This window comes from Corythoichthys intestinalis, chromosome 15, assembly GCF_030265065.1.
Source record: "Corythoichthys intestinalis isolate RoL2023-P3 chromosome 15, ASM3026506v1, whole genome shotgun sequence".
Taxonomy (NCBI): domain Eukaryota; kingdom Metazoa; phylum Chordata; class Actinopteri; order Syngnathiformes; family Syngnathidae; genus Corythoichthys; species Corythoichthys intestinalis.
In genome coordinates, this window is record NC_080409.1 from 8,412,215 (window position 1) to 8,436,832 (window position 24,618).

General features: G+C 39.9%; 1 protein-coding gene across 2 annotated transcripts in view; it reads left to right on the forward strand.

Moving 5' to 3' along the window:
• Positions 1 to 24,618, forward strand: part of itpk1b (inositol-tetrakisphosphate 1-kinase b) — a 108,632-nt gene that overhangs the window by 18,207 nt on the left and 65,807 nt on the right. For both annotated transcript variants that reach the window (XM_057858564.1, XM_057858565.1), the window contains one exon: positions 7,036 to 7,060. In XM_057858564.1, coding sequence (XP_057714547.1) covers positions 7,036 to 7,060 — 25 coding nt within the window. The remainder of the gene's footprint in view (positions 1 to 7,035; positions 7,061 to 24,618) is intronic.

The following is a 24,618-nucleotide window of genomic DNA, read 5'->3' on the forward strand; positions in this document are numbered from 1 at the left end:
GACCTAACCTATTATTGCCCTAAAATGAACCTGTAAATGCCCACAAGACATGCTCTGGTTTCAGTGCTATTGGCGGCACTCAATGTCCAAACCAGTCAAAATGATTTGGACGGCCAGTGAGCTAACGTATTCTAATGGAAGATTTTGGTAGCAAGATGTTGGTTCCTTTTTTTTCTTTTAAAATATCGATTCTTGGTGGGAACATATTGTAACCTTTTGGCTACAAAGTATATCGATATCGATCACCTCTTTGATATATTGTCACAACCCTAGCAGAATGAATGCTGCTCGATCTAGTTTTTACAGGGGCAAGAGGGTGGTTGCCTCACAAAGTGACCTGATTGAGCCACTGCAGATTACAACACTGTAATCCTCAAAACATTTTTAATCTCTTCAAAACTGCCGCCAGCTCCCGCTCTAGATCCAACCTCGGTTTACCACGGAGGGTTAAGAAAGAGTGAGAATAAGACGAGAAAGAATGAATTTGAAGGGAATCCCCCACTCCCCTGACATGCGATTGCCTCTGCTTAGGGACGCCGTTTACCGTAGTTCTCTTTTTTTACTGACATTTATTTCCCCCGTCACTGTTTGAGAAATGAAAAGTCATTTTCAAGAGGAAGGAAAAGATGGAAGTCAGAGTTGGTAGGGCCCCCATGTGCCGACATCAGCTGCATTTTGTATTATCAGGAGGTCGTTACTCAACTATTTCTGGAGTTGCCGTCTTGTAATATGCAGGTTTCAGCCAAACAATGACGTCATGTTCATTTTGTGATGAGAGAATGGCACATTTTCTGAATTCTTTCCTAGAAAACACACACAAAAAAAGCGGCACAATGAAACCCCCCGCAGGTGGTTTGTCCCTGTTTTCGTCATGTGGCAATAGAATCTGGCCGCTCAGGTGCAAGCCACTTAAGCTTAAAGTGGCGTCATTGCGTGCGGCCGTTTGAAAACCTCCCCCAGCTCATAACTAGTTTGTAAAATAGCTGATCCATTAAGGCTGAGCTGCCCGCCCAAAATTCTGGTTGCCAAATTTTCAGGACGCAAAACACAACATGAAGTGCTTTCACTATTTCATTTGACTTTCTGTCAGCCAACCAATGAGTCCAATGGACTCACATACAGTGTGTGCTTTCAATAATTTGTTATTATTCCATTTGCCAGAGGATAACCACCTGTAGTTAAGTTAGTTGATCATCCACCAAGCTCAAAACACGTGACCGTAACCAGTTCGTTAGGATGCAGATTTACCTGAAAAACGTCTGAAGTTAAAACACAGTGCAGCCCTGAAAAGGCCCATCAATGGACTTTCGGTTCACTAAGAAACTATATCCTCTGGAATATTTCAACTAGAACTAACTCTAATGGGCTCAAACTGTGTACATCATAAAACATTTTTTAATCCGATTTGAACAATTAACTTGAAGCTGAAGAACAAAAAAAAACAAATCACTCACTGGACCCTCTGAAGTCATTTGACTTCATGGGCAATATGATTGGACCCAGGAAAAAACACTTCCTATTCACTTCAGTTCAAATTGAACTCCAGCACCCCCAAAATCACTATTTTTATTCCCTTTAGCTAGCATTGACCCACAAAAATAATCAATCAGCGCTCAATCGGCGGTCAATTTTTGGACCAAAAGTTTCACCTCCGTGAAGTTGTCCCCCGAACAGACGCAAATTTCTACAAAGATGATGTCAATCGTTTGTGCTATGTTTGTGCGGTAAAACGCTTTATTTGTGCTGCTATCATTTTTAAGATATTTACAATTATTTTATAGGTCAATATGAGGTCAACCAGCCCCACATTTTGATTAAAAATGGTGTCAATCGTTATGCTTTGTTTGTGCTGGTTTGTGCTGTAAAAAAAGTTTCGTTTGTGCTGCTATCGTTTTTTAGATACAAGTGGTCCCCGGGTTATAATGTACCCAACTTAAGTGATTTCAACTTTACGATGTGCGTCTCATCAGCTGTTTTTTCTCCAGTCGGTTTTATTTTTTTTTTGTCGCATAAACAATACCTTATTGTACCTCAGAGTATCTTATGTTATACTTTACTTTATAAATATGACGTGTTCTGTCATCACTTAACGTGAGGTTGTTCAGTTTGACAGACATCAAACAAGGCCATTGTGCTTTTTGAAGCTTTTTACTTCCTTCACTTTTGACAATTTGTAAAGCTGTAACACACAGATGTACACTTATGTTCAAAACGACACAAATTTTAACAGTAAAACACTTGACACAAAACAATTGGTGTTCAAACATCCATCTAAGTTGGCTTAATTTTCCTAATAAAAGTCTGCTATCTAAGGCAAGGCAAGGCAAATTAATTTTTATAGCACAATTCAACACAAGGCAATTCAAAGGGCTTTACATCACATGAAGGTCATAAAAATCACATTAAATCAAAAGAACGTGAAAATTATTTGTGAAAATCACATTAAATTGAAATCAGAAATAGAAATAAAGCAGAAAAAGAATAAAAAGCAATTAGCTAACGTATTTACAATTCTCATAGCAAATCGCTCACACATAACTCCACAAACTGTAGCTCTAAACTTAATTACAAATGCATACACAAACATATATTAGCGGAAACAACTTACAGCCTTAGGTGGGCTAAACCAGAGCGCAGCTGTCCTTTATCCATGACAGACAAGAGTCTGCTCCTCAGTCATAAGCCAGTCCAGCCAGACCCAATGCTGCCACCAGAGGGCAGTGTATCCTCCATCACTAAACAAAATAAAATACTTTTACTTTAAGATAAATCTTAGTACGATTTATAAAAATTTGATATTAAAACCCCATCTTATTATTTTCGTTTCAATAAAATTTGTAAAATTATTTTAACCAGTAAGTTGCCATTGTTGTAGACATAGCAGGGCGGTGACGTCACATGGCCACGCAGCCGGAATTCCACATGTCAATCTAAAAAAAAAAACAAAAAAAACGAATCACTCTTCAATTATGTAAGGGAATGATTTAGGGCTGTCCCAAACGACTAATTTTCTCCCGATTAGTCAGCCGACTATTTTTACGATTAGTCGACTAATCTAATAATTAAAAAAAATTTTTTTTTTTTTTTTTTTTTACTAATTTAGCAATGAAATTTTTGTTGACGCTTATCAATTCACAAAAAACATATTGGAACACTCAAATTATTTATTAAAGTACAAATAAACACGTAAATAACAATAATAAATCACAAATAAACTATGAGTTCAAATGCTGATAGAATTAACTAGTGTAGCATCCCGATTGAAAAGATGGTCTCTTAAACTGATGGTTTACAACTTTTATTCCATCCTTGATGTAAACACACTGTAAGAGCTACGGTGCACACAAATAAAGCAACACAATTAGAAATTAACAAAAACTTTTCACCTTTTTCCTTTTAAACCTTATTTATATATCAATGAATTGCCTATATGAATTGCCTTTACCTTAATTTATTACTTTATCATTGACAATCTCTCCCTTGAGTGCAATCACTGTATATACTGTATATATTTATGACCTTTTAATCTTATATAATTTTCTATACCATAAAATAAACCTTTCAATTAGCATTAAGAACAATACTAATAGCACTTATAGGCCCATTGTCAATGAAACATTATTATTTAGTAAAGCGACAGCACCCTCTGGTGTACAAAAAAAAAAATTAACAACTGCGTGAAGGCGCTTGAGGTGTTTATTCACGGCCGACGTGCAGCCGAGCTTGGCATTGAAGAGACAGGACAGAAGAGTGTACTCTCCTTTGTTTCTTTGAAATAAGTCAATGTTTTGGACACTCTGGTGCGCTTTTTTGGCTTTGTGCCGCTTTCCCCGCTTGCAAACAGAGCATCCGACATTCTAACTTTCCACGCATATATTTTTTTAACCCTTCATTAACCGTCGACGGGATGTTGTCCTCGTCGACGGATTTACGTCATCGATGACGTCGACTATGTCGACTAGTCGGGACAGCTCTAGAATGATTTAAGGCACAAGGTGTCAATGGCGAGTTTTAAATTAATTAGGAATCAAGCCGATGAGTGTGTTTTGTCCCTTGACTGACGCTGTAGTTTTCCTTTAATCCACAGTGGGGTGTAAGGCAGAGAGAAAGGAGAGTGGACACAGGCATTCAGATTCGTAGCTCGTGCCGTTTGTTGGCTTAAGCTTTGGCAACTCCTTCACAACAAACATAAGTATCATGTATTGAAAATACAACAAAAATAATAGATTTTATTAACAGACTCAATGTCCAAATCACAACAACACAACACAAGCAAGAGATTAAAAACAAGGTAATAAAAACAATTAAACAATAACAAATGGACTTCTGTACATGACACTAGGTCTCCTTGCGACGAACTTTTCATATTCATAATATTCATATCTCTCAAAACATAATGTCCACAAAAAGAAAAGTGCTTCAATCTGTATTAATGAAGCCTTATTCTCACACAGTTAAACAACAATGCAAAGACAACTGGCATTCACAAATTCACAATCAAAATAGATATGCAAAATACACATAAGACTTACTCAGACTATGGTCAAACTCTATTTAAACATTTTAGTAACTCGTTTAGCTCAAGAAATACACTGTATGGCAATATTTTTCAGTCACAATATAAAAACTATGATGGCGGGAGTCATTATCAGGAGTCTTGTTTGTTGTGAAGACAACACTTAAGTGAACGTAAATCACAATGGACCCAGACTAAACAGGAAACTACGGCGTCAGTCGAGGGACAAAACGCACTCATTGGCTTGATCTTTTAGTAATTTAAAACTCGCCATTGACACCTTGTGGTGTATTTAAATCCCTACCTTACCTAGTTAAAGAGTGAACTGTGAAGTACGGCACCGTGGCCATGTGACGTCACCGCCCTGCGTCGTGAACAACAATGGCGAGCTACTAGTTTATTTATTTAATTTTACAGCGCGTACCAACTCTTTCAATAACAGAGGGGTGTCCTAACAACTAGTGCAAACGTAGTACAAACAAATGGTACCCCTTTGGGTCCATTTTGCAGTAAATGGGGGATTAGAAAATATTAAATTAGATGTCATGTCATGCAGACCCCCATTTATTGCAAAATGGACCCGAAACGGTGCCACGTTTATGCTACGTTTGTGCTCCTTTGTGCTGTAAAAAAATTTGTTTGTGCTGCTATCGTTTTATCGATATTGAGATGTCAATTTCAAATGAAGACGTCACTCGCAGCTATTCCATATCCAACTCCCGCGGCTGACGGAGCGTACCAACTCTCCCAATAACAGATGGGTGTGCCAAAAACTAACGAGAACGTAGCACAAACAAATGGCACCACAGAGAAATAAGACATCTAATTGCCATAAATGAGTTTGACACTAAGTGACTGTAGCCACTACAGAAAAGGGCAAAGTCCCTGTCATATTTTGGTCGTTGAAGGAAACTGATCAGGCGCATTTAGTGTGGAATTACCATAACAGGCGCTCTTTGTTATCTCTATGGGGTTACTTCAGGCTACTGACACACCCACATACATTTGTAACCTGTCTACATGTAGTGTCAGGCAGCTGCACCTTTTACCCTACGCCAAAGTCAAGAGTTGATAGATACCATCTATGACAATCAAATCTTGCCTGCTCCTTCACATTCTCGTGCCGTCCCGCCGGATTCTTTTGGTTCGTTCTGGACGACCTCCATATCTAAGTGCTTGAAATGAGCCAGCAGCTGCAGTATTAAATGTCTACATTGTTGTGTAGTGGCGAATAGCCGTGCTTCTGTTGTCATGGGGATGTAACCCAAAAAAAATTACTAGGATGTACAAGGCTGAGCACGAAAAGTTTTTTTTTTTGTTTTTTGGTCCTTGTGTAAAAATACTGGAGGCATAAGTTTTTATTTATTTACTTTCCTGTCCTTTACAACCGTAATTTCCGGACTACTTTTTTCCTTCATTCTAAATCCTACAGCTTATAGTCCAATGCGGCTTAGTTGTTGATTTTTTGGGGGTTTATAGGTAACACTTTATTTGACAGCGGCATCATATGACTGTCATAATTATGACATGACACTATCATGGGCATTACTGAATGCTTATGACAGATGTCATTAAGTGTCATCCGGCAAATTATGTTGCTAACTCCATTTATGTCCAGCTTGGATCTTTTACATCCATTCACAAGTGCGATAATTTGCCAAATGACACAAAGTGATATCTGTCATAAGCATTTTCTCATGCTCATGACGGTGTCATGTCATAATTATGATTGTCTAATGAGTCTTATGGCACCACTGTCAATTAAACTGTTACCAAATACCATAACTAGCAATTGATGAAACAACCGGAACAGTACCCGAAGAAATAATTAGCACAGAACATGAATTTTGATTGTTATTTACATCTGTAGGGCTGCAATGCGTGCTAGGAGGCATGTTGGACAACAACAGTGTTGACAGCAGGTGGCGGCAGAGGTTGACTGTCTCTCCCAAGGGAGCAGTGATGGCCAAATGAAGCTTCTTGAAGCAAGGAAGCCAATTGGTTGAAGGCTTCATGGTGGCTAATTTCCTGTAGTCTTATGACAGTTGTATGATGCCGCTGTCAAATAAAGTGTTAGTGGTTAATATCTTTCGGTGTAAATATCCCATAATACAATGAGGACAGCTGCGGTTTATAGTCCAGTGCAGCTTATCTATGAACAAATGCTGTTTTCGTGCCAAATTTTGTGGGTGGCGGCTTATAGTCTTATAATGCGAAAATTATGGTAATTTATACACAGCTTTGATGTGGCTTGTCTAGTGATATAATTATTTGTCAAAATTCTTCCCTTATAGTTATCATAACGACAAAGCTTTTCTATAACAATAATATACAGAACCAGGAAACACTTGACCCGGCTGTATTGATCCATAGTGAGACATCACCCAACATATCTCTTTATCGATAGTACTAATGCATCCACCAAATTCCACATGATCATCAACTATCTTCATATGACCAGTTATGTGTTATTGACTGGGCTTTTATCTCACTCATACTTTGCCTTGTTTGTTTTGCAGGAAAAGAGGGATAGAGGTTATTCAGGTAAGTTGATATATATTATATTTGATGTTGTTGTTATAAGAGATTTGCCCTGCCAGCAAGAAAAAGTTCAGTGTTGTTGCATTGATACCGATACTAGCGTAAGTACCGATACGGCATTAATATGACGTCATCGGTATCGGCGGGTTGCTAAGAAATAAGGCGCTGAGCCTGCGCAAAATGTACTCTGTGAGATCTAGTTTACAACACTAACAGAGATGGCCGCCATAAAAAAAGGAGCACTTGTTGCCCTTCCCAATATGATGATAGGCGTCCAGTCATCCTTCTGCTGTAAATTGAAATGAGTTTATCGCGAGTAGACATCCAGTCCGTTTGAAGTAACGTTCGTCCATTCGCTGCCAACCCTCCTACCTCTAATGGATTGGATGTCTAGCACTGTCAATGCCCACCAAGCAGTGTCTGACGAAGCCATGATAGCAATATTTAAGTGAGTATGTAGTAATGAAAATGGATTTTTTTTTTCCCCAAAAGATGTGGTATCAGTACAGTGAGGACATTGGCCGATATCACACAGGCAATTATTGGCTTTTGTTTTTGTCTACGATGACGACAACAACAATTTTTTTTCGACAAACAATTTTTTTCTGGCGATGACGATCTAAAAATGTGTCTTAGGAGACGAAAACATAACGAGACAAATGTCAGTTTTCGTTTCATGAGATGAAAGTTGTTTCCGTTATATGTTCACAACGTGTGACATTTTACCGGTGTTCTCTTCAGCCTTGCTTGTTTTGAAACACATGATAAGGTTTGTTTTCTTACCTTGGCAAGGGAGAATATGCAATGTTGCTTTAAGTTTTGAATGTCTGTGCTGAGTTATCATCACAACCTCCTTGAAGTTGGCCCCCCATCAGACACGAATTTATAGAAAAATGATGTGAATCGTTTGAACTATGTTTGTGCTGGAAAAAGTTTTGTTTGTGCTGCTATCGTTTTTGAGATATTTACAATTCTGTCATAGGACAATTTGAGGTCAACCAGCCCCCTATTTGAATAAAAAATGGCTAAAAATGGCTTCAATCGTTTTTGCTTTGTTTGTGCTGTAAACATTTTTGTTTGTGCTGCAATGGTTTGTAGATATTATGCTTTCAATTTGTAGTGATGACGTCACGCAGCCCCCCCATCTACGGCGGAACGGAAAGCAATGGTGCCATTTGTTAATGCTAGGTTTGTGCTGTAAAAATCTTTGTGCTGCTATCACTTTATAGATATTGACATATTAATTTCACGTGATGACGTCACTCGCAGCCGTTCCGTATCCTAACTCCAGTGGCTCATGGAGCGTACCAACTTTCTCAATAACAGAGAGGTGTCCTAACAACTAGCGCAAATATAACACAACAAATGGCACCATTTCGGGTCCATTTTGCAGTAAATGGGATACTGCGAGTGACAACATCACTTGAAATTAATATCTCATGTCTGCCATTTACGGCAAAATGGACCCAAAGTGGTGCAATTTGTTTGTGCTAGTTGTTGGGACACCCCTCTGTTAAGAAAGAGTTGGTATGCTCCGTCGCCCGCGAGAGTTAGGATACGGAAGAGCTGCGGGTGAAGATATCACTCGAAATTAATATCTCAATATCTATGAAACGATAGCAGAACAAACAAAACTTTTAACAGCACAAACGAGCACAAACCTAGCACAAATGATTGACATTATTTTAATATAAATTTGATGGGGGGCCAACTTCACGGAGGTATCGTCACAAACTAAATGTAACTCGTAGCATTTGGTCTAAAAGACAGACAAAAATTAAAACGACACACATTCTAACGTCAATTTAAGCGTGATCACTTTGACGTTCTCATAAGGCAAGACAAAAGAAAGCAATTCCTTCTGGCTAAGAACAATGGTCCTTGCAGGTTTTTAATCTTCAATCTTTCGGAACACTTGCCCTTTTTTTCTCACAGTATCGTAAAAGAACATTGTAATTACACAACTAATAATGTGGCTTCATAAAACACAAAAAAGAAGGCACACATACCGACCAATGAGCTCTGCCAAAAACAAACTGGATGGCATCTCTTTGTTTTGTTTAGCCCAACACGGAACTGAACTCATCACAATAAAAACTGTAAAACGATCTTATTAAAATGTAACATTTGTCACACTTGTGGCATCAAACCTATCAAGCTAAAATGTATCAAATAAGGACGTGACACCAAGCCTTTTTCCTGGCTTCGCAGCAATATATGCTTGTGTAAGTTGCTGTCAATGTTAAATCTTTTCTGCGACGCGCTCTACAAATGGCTGAGCTTTGATTTAACACACTTTAAACACCTGGGGCTGTGTGTAAAAATCATTTCTATTCTAAGTGTGAAAAAACAGGTTTTTTTCATGCCGTTGCTGCGCATGGAAATTTCAGTTGTTGACATTCGTTTAAAGAGTAAGGCGCTTTTATACATCTTTGAAAGCAGGCCAGCAAGCCAGTCAGCTTTGTTCTCCTGGGCACAATTCTCTTCTCGCGGTGTTGTGAAAAGCAGGCACTTGCTATTCAGGTTTTTCTCCTTTTTTGATTCTGGTACTTTTTTGTTTTTCTTTTTTTTCCATTAGCACATCTATTCACTTGCACTTTAAACCGTGTTGATTCATGTTAGAAGAAATGACGTCCAAAGACGGGAGTCGATTTTGGTTTGTGCATACCTATTTTTTTAGGTAGGTAGGTTTAAGTAGGGACAAACCACCGTTTGTCCCTACCGTTTGTCCCTAATAGGAAATGAATAGAAATTGTGTACGAAGGAGATGTTTACAGAGCTAAACCTACCAATTCTCTCCGAAAATGATGTGCCTGGTGCCAAATTGACTGGCAAAGATGTGGAAGAACATAAAAATGTTCAGTTAAAGAGATGGCTTTAGTGTCGAAGGCTGAAAAAGACTAAAAAAACGAGCCGACCTAAGCATAGCTTTAGCTTTTTTATCGACGCGACTGACAATGACATTCTCCTGTTTCAACAAGCTATCCTTTACCATCAGCCCTGTCCTTCTTATATATCCTCTGGTTGTCCTACGTCTCTTACCGTTCTTGGGGGTAATTTAGTTAGCTTTGTGTAGCGATCGCAAATGCTACTCAGTGACAGCCAACGAACACTTTTAATTTTTTCATTGATAACACATCTTAATTCTATAATTTATTTACACTTCCCCCTTACTAAAGTTTTTTTTATATATATATATATATATATAACAGAAATGGTAACAGTGGCAGTAAGATACCATTGTAATTCTTTTAAGGTCATTCATTGTCAGACAGAAGCAATAGGGCACAACGTTACGCTAAAAAAATAAGTTAAAAATATAAAAATGGCTTACCTCTTTGTCCTCTGAAAGACCATGCCAACCCAACATAATGTTTACTGCATATGAAATGTGAATGGATTCACCTAGCTGGTGTTAAAGTCCGCGCAAGTTGATTCGGTCTTCACATTTTTTCCTCCCGAGTTTTTAGTTTCCGGAAACGTATGAAGAAAACATCTTTCATGTGTCGTAATGTCTAGAGTCGTTTCTACAAGTTCCAAAAAAGCAATGCGTGATCGGTATGTTCGTTTTTGAAAGATTACCGGAGAAATGTAGCACAAATTACGTTGCGTCTATGCGAGGGCGGGTCTATAATGTCCCACTTCGGCTTTACTTCCGCTTTACGATGCGAAGTCACGGTCTAAAAATAGCCTGCGTGCGGTACGCCATTAATTAGGTTCATATTGGTGAGAAATTAAGCCCTGATCCCCGTTCACCTAATCAGTTTGGTTTTATTAATTTCCTGTTCCCAGCAAAAAGTGTACATGCAGGTTATGCTGTTATATTGTCCCCACCAATATTAAGACCAAACCTATGTCCTTGTAATGGAGCCATTTCAAGGTGTAGAGGGAAATTCTAATTGCCGTGTAAAGAGTTTTACTAGTTTCGGTGATTTTAGCTTAGCTTTAGCTTAGACCATTTAGCTTAGCAAGGAGAGGTATAAGAGACCTTTTTCGAGTGTCTCAGAGCTCGTGAAACTTGGGGGGAAAAAGCGCATTAATTAAGGGTTCGTCAGCCGTGATTGCATATATCCGTCTGCTGTAACAGCCCTGCATTTTCTGCTATTGAATGCGTTGTTGACACATTAGCGCGGCGGCACTCTGACCCGCCGCTCAGCGCAAATTCATTCAAACTTGCCTGTTGCAATATGCAATAATTCCATTTATCGCACAATAAATAAAAATGAAGGCGGTCATTTTTCCGCTGCGATTTATCGCATCGCGTGCACGTGTGTGCGCGCGTGCGGCAGACATGCTGTTAAAAGTTCGTATCCTGCGCGAAATGCATCTTCGTTCCAGGTCCGGCAAAAAATAGAGCCGGACCTAATCTTTCCAATTATACCCTATTGTTCAAGGTATACTCGCCGCGTCAGTGCTCTGGATTGACTGTGGACCATCTCCAGCGTGCCGGTGTTGTTGACGTGTGGGCGCTCCCGTCAGGGGTGACATTTCACGCGGGGCGGCTATTTTTTGGCACAACAACGGATATTTACAACGAAGTCCGCCAAAATATAGTTATCGACTTGGCTGCTACGAACAACCTCGCTTTGACAACGGACAGCTGAATGGACATTAACATTGAGTCACAAATTAAGAACACTGTGCTTCAAACTCGTCCCGTTTATGAAAGTCGATTGTCATATGCTGGTGTTGTGCAGTAATGAGCAGACGTGACTTCTGTGACGTTTGCTAACTTTTTTTTTAATGCGCACACACACTAGATATCATGAAATGGCAAACTAGATGTGCTACTTCCCATGCCATTGGCTACGTGAGCCCAGAGTGATTATGGGACACATAGTCCATATACTACATCGATGAATTATAAACCGCCATGATGAATGGAAGTTTAGAAGGCCAAATCAATCCAGACCAGTGACTGTAGATAATGCTGCAAATATTGTTATTTCAGTTCGTGACACAGATGGATTCGAGCCACAAATAGGACATCTTGCTCATGTAGTTAAACCTAGCCGCTAAGAGAGCTGTAGCAAAATAAATTATCGCACACTAAAATTCTTTATCGCGACAGGCCTAATCGTATTAAAACGTTCTAAATTTGCAGTGTGAAAGTTGGTACGTCAATACAGATATATTTTTGCATTGATCATTAGCCTATCAATTAATTCGGTTCAAATTGGTGGTGAGAATTGTAGCCCTGACCCCCGTTCACCCAATCTGTTGGGTCTTATGACGGTAATGTCCGTCCCCAGCAAAAGTGTACATGCAGGTTATGCTGTTATATTGTCCCTACCAATATTGAGACCAAACCTACGCCCTTGTAATGGATCCATTTCAAGGAGTAGGGGGAAATTCTACTTGCCGTGTAAAGAGATGTACTAGTTTCGATGAGAAGGTGAATATTTTTTTGTTGTTGCTGTCCGTGAACTCCCATTTCCACACAAACGCACATTGAGGTACCGATTAGCTCAGCAAGGAGAAGTATGAGAGTAATTTTTCGAGTGTCCCCGAGCTCGTGAAACTTGGATAAAAAGAGCGCATTTATCAAGGTTTCGTCAGCCGTGATTGCGTATATCCGTCCGCTGAAACAGCCTGTGGCCTATACTACGAACGGAGTTCAACCTCCCCAGAAGTAATCCTGCTTACCAGCGGGTAACCGGAGTTGACAAAACCTGGTTATCTAGTTTGTGGTCAATTGGTGCTACGACGCTGATTATGAGGTCGATTAGTCGAACCTGTGTCACCCCAGTCAGAGTTAGTGCGTGTTCAAATAAAAGGGGGCGGAGATCAGAGTCAAACACTACTTGTGACGATGGCCCGGGCACCTTACTTCACGGAGGAGGAATGCGCGATAATCATGCGGAGTTATGAGGAATTAAAATCCACCTGCACCGCGAAATCCAACACCGCTTCAGCTGGTATAGCGAGACTGGTTTGTTGGCAGCGGATTACAGATCGTGTGATTTGTGAATGCGTCAATATGCCGGTTTACTTATGTCCATGAAAAGAAATAAAGCCTGCTGTCAGGACAATAAAATAAGATTTGGTACGTTAACTGTAAGAAATAATTTATCGTGCATCACTACATGAAGCAGGATGATTGTATGTTTAGTCGCGCTGACTATGAATATGTATGTCCTACGAACATCTTCAGAGTAGATTGTTCCTCAAAAAATCCAGCCCGGCCCGAGCCCGATCAATTAACTTGATTTGCAGGCCTGAGCTCCCCCCCCACCCCCGAAATTTATTTGAATCTCTTAGAGTTGGCAGGAAAAAAAACCGCACGTTTTCTCAATGTTTAAATAGTCTACATATTTTTATGATTATTATAAATGCATTTACAGAACGAAATAACGATGGAAAAGTTTATTAAATATATTTATTGTATGAGAGCAAAGCTCCACATTCGTTTACATTCAGCCGGCACAAGTTTCAGTATAGCATTTTCAACAATCAATTTGAAGCGTTTCCATACCCCACTCTGAATCGCACGGCATACAGTGTTCTTACTCAGATATTCAGCGTCACCGATGGAAAACATTTACTGTCCGCTGACGAAAGAGCGCAAGGACAGGCACACAATTACAAATTCTTTGGTAGTAATATCTTCATTTATTTTGCTTGCAATGAACAAACACAAAAGAGCATTGTCTTTTATGTTTTTTTTGTGATTTTGTTTTTTTTTTTTAAATCATTATCATTTTACACAAAACTCCAAAAATGGGCCAGACAAAAGTATCGGCACCCTTTGAAAAATCATGTGATGCTTCTCTAATTTGTATAATTAACAGCACCTGTTACTTACCTGTGGCACATAACAGGTAGTGGCAATAACTAAATCACACTTGCAACCAGTTAAAATGGATTAAAGTTGACTCAACCTCTGTCCTGTGTCCTTGTGTGTGTACCACATTGAGCATGGAGAAAAGAAGACCAAAGAACTGTCTGAGAACCTGAGAAGCAAAATTGTGAGGAAGCATGGGGAATCTCAAGGCTACAAGTCCATCTCCAAAGACCTGTGTCTACCGTGCGCAGTGTCGTCAATAAGTGTAAAGCTATTAATAAGCTAATAAGTGTAAAGTTTTGTTTGCCAAAACTTACCTGAGTAAGCCAAAAACGTTTTGGAAGAATGTTCTCTGGTGAGATGAGAGAAAAGTAGAGCTTTTTGGGAAAAGGCATCAACATAGAGTTACAGGAAAAAAACGAGGCCTTCAAAGAAAAGAACATGTCAGAACTGTCAAGCATGGCAGATGTTCCCAGATGTTTTGGGGTTGCTTTGCTGCCTCTGGCACTGGATTGCTTGACCGTGTGCATGGCATTATGAAGTCTGAAGACTACCAACAAATTTAGCAGCATAATGTAGGGCCCAGTGTAAGAAAGCTGGGTCTCCCTCAGAGGTCATGGATCTTCCAGCAGAACAATGACCCAAAACACACTTCAAAAAGCACTAGAAAATGGTTTGAGAGAAAGTACTGGAGACTTCTAAAGTGGCCAGCAATGAGTCCAGACCTGAATCCCATAGAACACCCGTGGAGAGACCTGAAAATGGCAGTTTGGAGAAGGCACCCTTCAAATCTCAGAGACCTGGTGCAGTTGGCTAAATAAGAATGGTCTAAAATTTCCAGCAGAACATTGTTAGAAACTCATTGATGGATACCGGAAGCAGTTGTTCACAGTTATTTTGTCTAAAGGTTGTGCTAGCAAATATTAGGCTGAGGGTGCCAATACTTTTGTCCGGCCCATTTTTTTGAGTTTTGTATAAAATTATAATGATTTAATTTTTTTTCCCTTTCTCTTTTGTGTTTTTTCATTGCAAGCAAAATAAATGAAGATATTACTACCAAAGCATTTGTAATTGCAGTCATTTTATATGAGAAATTGAGCATTATCTGACAGAATTGTAGGCGTGCCAATACTTTTGGTCAGCACTGTACACAAACATATATTAGCTGAAACAACTTACAGCCCTATGTGGGCCTAACCAGAGCGCAGCTATTCTTTATCCATGTCCGACGTCTCAGTCTCCTTCTCACTCGTACAAGGCGACAGTCCAGCAAGACCCAACGCCGCAACTAGAGGGCAGAGTATCCTCCATCATTAAACAAAATACAATACTGCGCTCACCTAATGTGACGTGTGCGAGTGCTGACGTTATCGGCGTGGGAACTTTCCATTGATATGGATGCGGAACAAGCCCCCCCATCCCCTTTCAATTGGATCCTTCCACTTTGGAGCCCGGATTCAGTGGTTTGTGTCTTCGCCTTCCGTTTTTGCTGACACCATATGAAGGCGAGGCCATTCCGCAACACAGTCATTGCGTCTTGGCGTCGCAGAGTCGCCATGTAAACTGACCCTTAGTCATTTATAAATGGCTTCATTTTCGTCGACGAATACTCAAGCAGTTTTGCTCTAGTTTTCGTTGACGAATTCTGAAATTAACAACGTTGTTTATCAGTAATATTACACTGCATACGTTTTGAAAAATGTATGCAAACTATTATCATCAAAACCAAAAAATCTGTGTAAACTCCAATGATTAAAAACCAGATGTACCAAACTGCTACCAAATTATGTCCAAACCACCGAACGTGTGTAGCACTTCTTCCCATAATAATACACACTCAGCAGGAAATCAAGTACATTATTTTCAAAGAATTATACCCACCTATAAACCACAGGCTGTAAACGTTAAGAAGATGCTCATTAGCTAATTTAGTGTGTGATGATCACTCAGCACAGACATTTTAAGGCTAAAGCAACATTGCATAATCTCTCTTGCCAAGATAAGAAAACAAATCTTACCATGTGTTTCAAAACAAACAAGTCTGGAGCAGAGCCTAGCTTGAAGGTCACCTTAAACACCAGTGCTGGGGAGGGGTGGCGGGATGCAGGACATGTCACATAAGTAACACAACTAAACACGGCGAGGATGTAAGTTGACTAACTAGAGGGTGAATTATTAGAAAATGGAAGACATACAAGACCACTGATAATCTCTCTTGATCTGGGGCTCCATGCAAGATCTCACGCCGTGGCATCAAAATGATAACAAGAACGGAGAGCAAAAATCACAGAACCACATGTGGGGACCTTGTGAATGACCTACAGAGAGCTGGGACCACAGTAACAAAGGCTATTATCAGTAACAATGCGCCGCCAGGGACTCAAATCCTGCACTGCCAGACGTGTCCCCCTGCTGAAGCCAGTACACGTCCAGGCACGTCTGCGGTTCGCTAGAGAGCATTTGGATGATCCAGAAGAGGACTGGGAGAATGTGTTATGGTCAGATGAAACCAAAATATAAAGTTTTGGTAGAAACGCACGTTCTCGTGTTCGGAGGAGAAAGAATACTGAATTGCATCCACAGAACACCATACCCACTGTGAAGCATGGAGGTGGAAACATCATACTTTTGGGCTGTTTTTCTGCAAAGGGACCAGGACGACTGATCTGTGTATAGGAAAGAATGAATGGGGCCATGTATCAAGAGATTTTGAGTGAAAATCTCCTTCCATCAGCAAGGGCATTGAAGATGAGACGTGGCTGGGTCTTTCAGCATGACAATGATCCCAAACACACCGCCAGGGCAACAAAGTAGTGGCTTCGTAAGAAGCATTTCAAGGTCCTGGAGTGGCCTAGCCAGTCTTCAGATCTCAACCCCATAGAAAATCTGTGGACAGAGTTGAAAGTCCGTGTTGCCCAACGACAGCCCCAAAACATCACTGCTCTAGAGGAGATCTGCATGGAGGACTGGGCCAAAATACCAGTAACAGTGTGTGAAAAGCTTGTGAAGAGTTACAGAAAACGTTTGGCCTCCGTTATTGCCAACAAAGCGTACATAACAAAGTATTGAGATGAACTTTTGGTATTGACCAAATACTTATTTTCCACCATGATTTGCAAATAAATTCTTTAAAAATCAAACAATGTGATTTTCTGTTTTTTTCCCCACATTCTGTCTCTCATGGTTGAGGTTCACCCATGCTGACAATTACAGGCCTCTCTAATATTTTCAAGTGGGAGAACTTACATAATTAGTGGTTGACTAAATACTTATTTGCCCCACTGTACCTGACTTACGTGATTTCGACTTTACGACGCCGCAGTCTCGTTTTTTCTTTTTTTTTATATAATGTTGACTTTTGGTTTGTGATGCGTACTTTTATCTTGGCGAGGGAAGCGTACAGCAGGTAGTACCAATGGCACGCGAGTAAGAGCGCGTGTACACACGAAGAAGAGCACACGGGCAGGCGCACACACAAGTATTTGTTCCAACGAAGAATTCGCGCAGCAGAGTAAGAGAGAGGCGAAAACCTGTGTGCAAATTTGTTGCTTGTGAAACATCCACGGAGGCAACACCTGTGTATAACACTGTTTGTACTGTTTATCGTGCGTTTTCTATTGTGGTCGAATACTTGGGGCAAGTTGATGTGATTGTTTTTGATGATGTGCGCTAACTGATACATGCTAATTGTACTTGTGGATTTTTATTGCTGAATCAGAAGCCAGTTATAAACGCAAATTTGAATTGCTGTTATTGAAGATGAAACGGATTTAATTTTTAGTTTCATTCCGCAAATGTTGATGTCATGAGCAGCTGAATAATGTCAGAAAACCACACGGACGTCTGTCATCGTCATTTCGGAGCTTAGCTCACTGTCTAGCTAGGACTTAGCTTCAACATCTTGGCGAGGACGGTACAATGACGGTATTTAGGGGTACTTAAAGGATTAATTCCAATTTACGCGGAAATTTGGTTGACATCGCCAGCGTAGGAACGGAACTCATTTGTAACCCGGGGACTACCTGTACACATACAATAAGCAAGTGTCACGCGTTGTGGGCATATGACAGAAACTAATTGTCACATTTTCGTCTCGTCAGACAAAAAGTGGCAATCGTCTTGTTATGTTGCAGTCATCTAAGACAGTGTTTTTCAACCAGTGTGCCGGGAGAGATCGTCAGATGTGCCGCGACAAATTATCCAATATCGCTTTTTTTATCTTCTGTGTGCGTTTTTATGACGTCGAGCGGAGTTGCAGTAGGAAGGAAGGAGTAGGTAGAAAGTTCTCGGTCGTGTGCAAATTAGCGAGGTTTTGCGCATGTCTCGTTCAAAAACTGCTCGGTTTTCTAGCCGTTAGCCACCTTGCTGTCCGCGACAATGTGGATCCCAGCATGTCTACTGTACATCATTTGATTTGACTCATTAAGTGACAATATACACAAAACTGTTCTTTCCATTTTATCCATATGTGACGACCATCAATCCTCACCCTTTGTTTTATTCCAACACATTGTCGAGGACAGCAAGGTGGCTAATGGCTGGAATTCCGAGCAGTTATTGAACGCGACACGGCCAGCACTCCAACAGCGCCATTGTGTCATGCAAGCTTAAACATAATCTTCAAACGAAACACCCGTCGCTTCAAACTATGGACTATTTTGTTCGCCTTCGCCAAAACACAGAGAAACAGGCTACTTTTTTGAGAAAAAATACAAAGTTAAATGAGAAAGCCCTCAAAGCCAATTAGCCTGTTGCACAATCCAAAAAGTACCACATTGTGGCAGGGACATTAATACTACCTGTCTGCAAAGCCATTGTTAGCGAGATACTCGGTCCAGATGTGGTTCAAGACATTGCTAAAGTCCTCCTGTCTGATAATTCTGAGTTTCTCAAGCCTAACTGCTATAAAAAATTAAAACAGCGAGACTGAGAGCTGTTGAAAGAGATTCCTGCCAGGATATCGGCTTTGTGTTCATCTAAACCAGGGGTGGGCAAACTGGTCCTCGAGGGCCGCAGTGGGTCCTGGTCTTTGTTCCAACTGACCCAGCACAGATAGTTTAACCAATGCGGTTTCAGCAGAAATGAGAAGCACCTGACTGCAATCGACTGATTGCACTTCAGATTGGTGAAAAGGTGTCCTCTTAATGGTGCAACAAAAACCTGCACCCACTGTGGCCCTTTGTGGAATAGTTTGCCCACCCCTGATCTAAACCATAGGCGGAGTTTGACTTTTGGGGCAGGGGAGCTTAGTGCGGGAAGTTGCTAGTCAAATGAAAGAGAATTTTTTTTTTTTTTTTTGGGTACCGTCAGTTGCGGAACACCCAGTTAGAAGTTGGTCACTGGATAATCCCAATACTATATAAGCATGCTTTTACTCCCACTGTGCTTTCAGTTACTCAGACACTCACAGCAGCTCACAGATCCTTAAACAGCTCTGCGTTTATTTATCCTGCTTGCAAAAAAGAAAAAAATTGTCTGCGCCAATTAAAAAAGCTACACAGATACCCATTGACACCAGTGTTTGCACTATCTGTAATGTACTCAATGCCAGTCAGCGCCCTGTACTGTCACGGCCACATCACAAGGGAAGATAATGACAGGCATTGTAATTCCTCAGCCCTGTTATACAAGTCTGTGTACAGAGCTGTCTTCTCCTATTTCCCTGGTGAATGATGTGCTCTACAAGTTTTTTTTTAATCAATGCTGCATTTTCTTTCCCTTTTTGTGGCTTTGTGCACAACTGTGACTTAAGGGGTGATGATAAATGTCCTTGCTATATAAAAACTCCCTGGAGGAGAAGAAAATACAATTTTATTTACGCAACCTTGTCTGGGAGGTCAGACTGACTAATCCCAGTAATAACAAGTCAGTCTTGTATATTTTTGGATGAATTAATTGTATTTGTGACTAGATGCCTGGTGACTAGTTCAGACCAGACCTGTTGTAGAAAATATATGCATAGAACTCAGAGGTGGGTGGTAGGTATTACATTACATTATTACGCATTACATTTATTTGCGTAGCTTTTTGAGAAAAATGTACTTCTTAGAGTAGTTTTACCACACAATACTTTTTACTTCAGAAGATTTGTGAAGAAGAAACACTACTCTTACTCTGCTACTTTGGGCTACGCTACAGTCATTACATTTTTCCTCTTTATTCTACATATTGACTTCATTTTTTCTAGAGATGCTGAGAGTGGCTGTCTCAGTTTCACCAATACCATACCAATCAGAGGTAACAATGTTTTTCTCCACTAGAGGCCACTTATGCTTTTTGGACGGGTGATGTTTCATAGTGTTGTTCTGTTCTGAATTTGATGGTTTTTGTGTCATCTTTTTGCTTAACATGGTCATGCAATAGGTTTTAGCACAGTATAATAATAACAGTTCATTTGGATAAGTTGTGCTGAAAAAATACTATTAATTAGAACTACCAAGGGTGGATCAGTTGATACAAATAACTTTTGTTACCAGTGAAGGGTCATCTGACTCTAATCAGCATATCTTTTGTGAACATTGAGGTCCTCATTAGTGATTCCCATTCACACTCGAAAACCACAGGGCTGGACTGCTCCAATTAGCATCTTGATTGTTTGCAGGTCAGGACTGCCTTGGCTTTGTTGGACAGTGGACCGCCCAGGCAGGCAATCGAGCGGACAACCTTTTTACTGTATGTTTTAGTGTTTGATGACTGCTCAGTATAGTTGTCTAATGTGATCGAATTTTGCACGATTTGACAAAATTGGGAAGATATCGAAGCACTTTTTTTTTTTTTTTTTTTGCTGGGGATTTGTTGTGGAGGACTGTCTGACATTACAGCTTTGAGAAAGAACTGCTGTCTCAATCTCTCTGAATATTTAGTTGCGCTGTTTCTTGTATGTGGGGCTATAATTGTCATATTGCTGATGATGGATGGCTGATGATGCACAACACAAGTCATTTTTTGCACAAAAAAGCTTTTTATTCAATAAAGAAACATATGTGAAAAGCACAACAAAAGAAGCTATATACTAGGGATGGTGTAGTAAAAAACAAAACCATTTTAATGTGGTGATATATGACACTTAGCCCTTTTCCTGGAGCTAGGTGTTGTAGGTTGTTGCCGAAACAATTTTTCCTTCTGCACCTTTTTTGCGCCCACATGAGAGTGAGCCAATTTCTTTGCAAGACCCACCAAGAAGTCCACCCTTCTCTCTTGCCTTCCGGTGCATGCCTGATACAACATACAGTGGGGAGAACAAGTATTTGATACACTGCCAATGGGTTTTCCCATTGGCAGTGTATCAAATACTTGTTCTCCCCACTGTAAATGCATTCAGTGCTGCCATGTCAATCATATTATAGAACAACGGCGACTGGCCATCTCCCTGTTTGACAAAGCCAAGGGAGGCCTGGATTTGCAAATATTCAAGATGCTAACTGCAACTATCCAGAGTAACCCCCCCCCCCCCTTCACACCAAGACAGCAACTCCACAGGGGTGTGTAGGGGAGTCGTCTGCTTGATTGTTTGTTTGAGTGGTCTTTTGTTTGACAAAGCCAAGTAGTCAGTTTGGTATCGGAGTCATCTGACGGCGTTCTGGTCTTGCTTTATTGCCAAAAAAACCCCTGTGACTTCCAGTGTTAGTTAAAAAAAAACAATCATTATAAGCAGTTACTCACAATGTTACTCATTACTTTAGTATTATTTTCAATGAATGATTTTTTACTTGTACTTTAATACATTTTTGGATGACTACTTTTACTTGAGTAATATTATTTAGAAGTAGCGCTACTCTTACCGAGTCAAATTTTTGGCCACTCTGCCCACCTCTGATAGAATCAAAACATTCTTCAATCTCTGGTTAAATTTGTCACCACTGCATATTTATAAGCTGTACAGGCCTTTTTAGTTATGAACATTTTTAAATGTGAAATAAACGCAATACAACAAATAAAGTGATTAAAAATGAAAACAGTTATGTAACTTTGATGGTAAAATAACACTTCCACTTGGGAGGTGAGTCACGAGATGCAGCTTGCTTGTAATTGTAAAGTCCTTTCTTACTATTCTACCTTTATTGCTGTACTTTATTGAATGGCACTTGACGGCCTCACGTGAGTCTTTATTTACTTCTATGGTTGTCTTCACATTTGTGAACCGTTCCTTGAAACCAGACACTCGGGTCAATAATTTAAATATCAAGGTTTGCAAAACTGCAAGTAAACATTAAATTGCAAATCTGTTTAAAAGTGTTTGTGTCATCACAGTGAAAGTTTCTGGAGGTAAGCGTTTATGTGTAAATATTTTGGGCAATATATGTATATATCTATATATCGGTTTTTAATCATAAAACGCAGTCGTGCTGCGAAGATAAATCGATTAACTCGAGTAATTCAATTAAAAAAAGCTTTGAATCAAATTTTGCTGTTTCGACGATTCGTTTGATTACCGTAATTTTCGGACTATAAGCTGCTACTTTTTCCCCTCATTTTGAATCCTGCTGCTTGTAGTCCAGTGCAGCTTATTTGTTGATTTATTGCGTTAATAGATAGCATTTCATTTGACAACGGTGTCATAAGACTGCCATATAACCGTCATACTTATGACATGACACTATCATGGGCATTAATGAATGCATATGACAGATGTCATTAACTGTCATCTGGCAAATTATATCACTAACTCCATTTATGTCCAGCTGGGATCTTTTACATCCATTCAAAAGTGAGATAATTTGCCGGATGACATGGCAGTGTCATGTCATAATTATCATGGTCTTATGACAGTCTTATGGCGCCACTGTCAAATAAAGTGTTACCAAATACCATAACTAGCAAATAATCAAACAACTGGAACAGTAACTGAAGAAAAAATTAGCACAGAACATGGATTGTTAGTTACTGTACACATGCAGCGCTGCAATGCATGCTAGGAGGCATGTTGGACAACAACAGTGTTGACAGCAGGTGGCAGCAGAGGTTGACTGTCTCCCTCAAGGGAGCAGTGATGGCCAAATGAAGCTTGTAGAAGCAATGAAGCTTTGCAGCCAATTGGTTCAACGTTTCATGGTGGTTCATTTTGTCTTATGATGCCGCTGTCAAAAAAAAGTGTTACCAGTAAATATCTTTTGGTGTAAATATCCCATAATACAATGAGGACGGCTGCGGCTTATAGTCCAGTGCGGCTTATCTATGAACAAATGCCGTTTTTGTGGCAAATTTGGTGGGTGGCGGCTCATAGTCAGGTGCACCTTATAGTCCGAAAATAACGGTAGTGTGGCGTTGTAATGGTTTGTTTTGAATGTGGTTGCATTTAGTTTCATTCATTTTGGTGGATATACTGCCCTCTAGTGGCAACAGTGAATATGAAATACAGTAACTCATCTAACATGGCTGGATCCAGCTGCTCCCTGTTAAGACCAACATAAGGTTGTAAGTTTTTTGAGCTCATATGATTGTTTATGAATTCGTAATTTTAGATTAAGGGTGTATTTAGCAGTTTTTTGAGGGCATATGTGTTTGAATAACTTGTTAAGAGCATTTTATAGCATTCATGCTAACTGGACTTTTGCGATGCAAGCTAGCCAATAGTTCTTGTACTTTGATCGTCATTTATTAATTGTTTTTATACCGTTTGAGGCTAAGCTCAGGTAGTTAAATTTTTGCTCTTGTGTAATGAAAGTCTAATTCTGCATAGTTTGAAAAAACAATCGGGAATTTTATTTTGTACTAGCATTTAATGCTCTTTTGAAAGTGCAATCTTAGCAAGTCTTTGTTTTACATCTCCTAAAATTGATTCTGCAACACATTAAATGTTCCTAATCCGATTACTTGATTGTTCGAACTAACTAATTGATAAATTAATTTGCTACTCAAATAATCGATAGCTGCAGCCTTAATACACAGTTTGACATTTTGCGAACGATCGCTGTCAGGCCTCCCAGTTGGATGGATTGGATGTCCGTGGCAGCCGATGAGTTAAAGGAAACCTTACAAAAAGACGTTAAACTCTCTAGAGATTTGATGTTGACGTCCTCCTGTGCGAAAGGAAGTTTTATTTAAAAGGAAAAAAATGGAACCCTTGGGACTATATTTTCTATTTTCTAGTTTGCACGTGGGAAAAGCCTACTCTTTTTATGACATACAACCAGGATTGTCACAACTGAAAACAGAGCCTTTCTTTGTTGTTTTTGCACTGTTACGTCATTGTCCCCTCAGGCTGGCGCTAGTCATTCATCCATTATTCCATTTTACGCCGCCTGCGATTTTTCACCAGCTAATCAATACTGCTCCCAAGGCCTATCGTGATACAAACCTGTACATTAGCCTGTCTGCATCTCAGTGCACTTGCTTTAGAAAGCCAGTTGCAATAGATCAATTTCTTTCGACCTGCCTGCCCAAAGAATGTTACTGAGTTACTGGTTTTATTATACAGCAAAACTGTTAAGAAATGCAAAGGTCATTTCATATGTCAACACTATAATGACTTTGCGGTTGAGGCACGAACAAGAGTTCATCTTAAGTGGATATTTGCAGGCTTCATGAGATAACGGTCAGTATTACAAAGATGATGTTACCCAGGCGCTTATTAATAATTAGCATGTACAAAGATGGATATTTTTAGTGTTGCTAAGTATCTGTACCGATGCCGCACTAAAAAAAACGGCCTCCTTAAAATCACTAATGACCTCTTTCATGCCTCAGACTCTGGCCTCCTTTCGATCCTCAATCTTCTTGATCTCACTGCCACGTTTGATACCGTCAACTATTCCATCCTACTCTCACTGACTCGCCT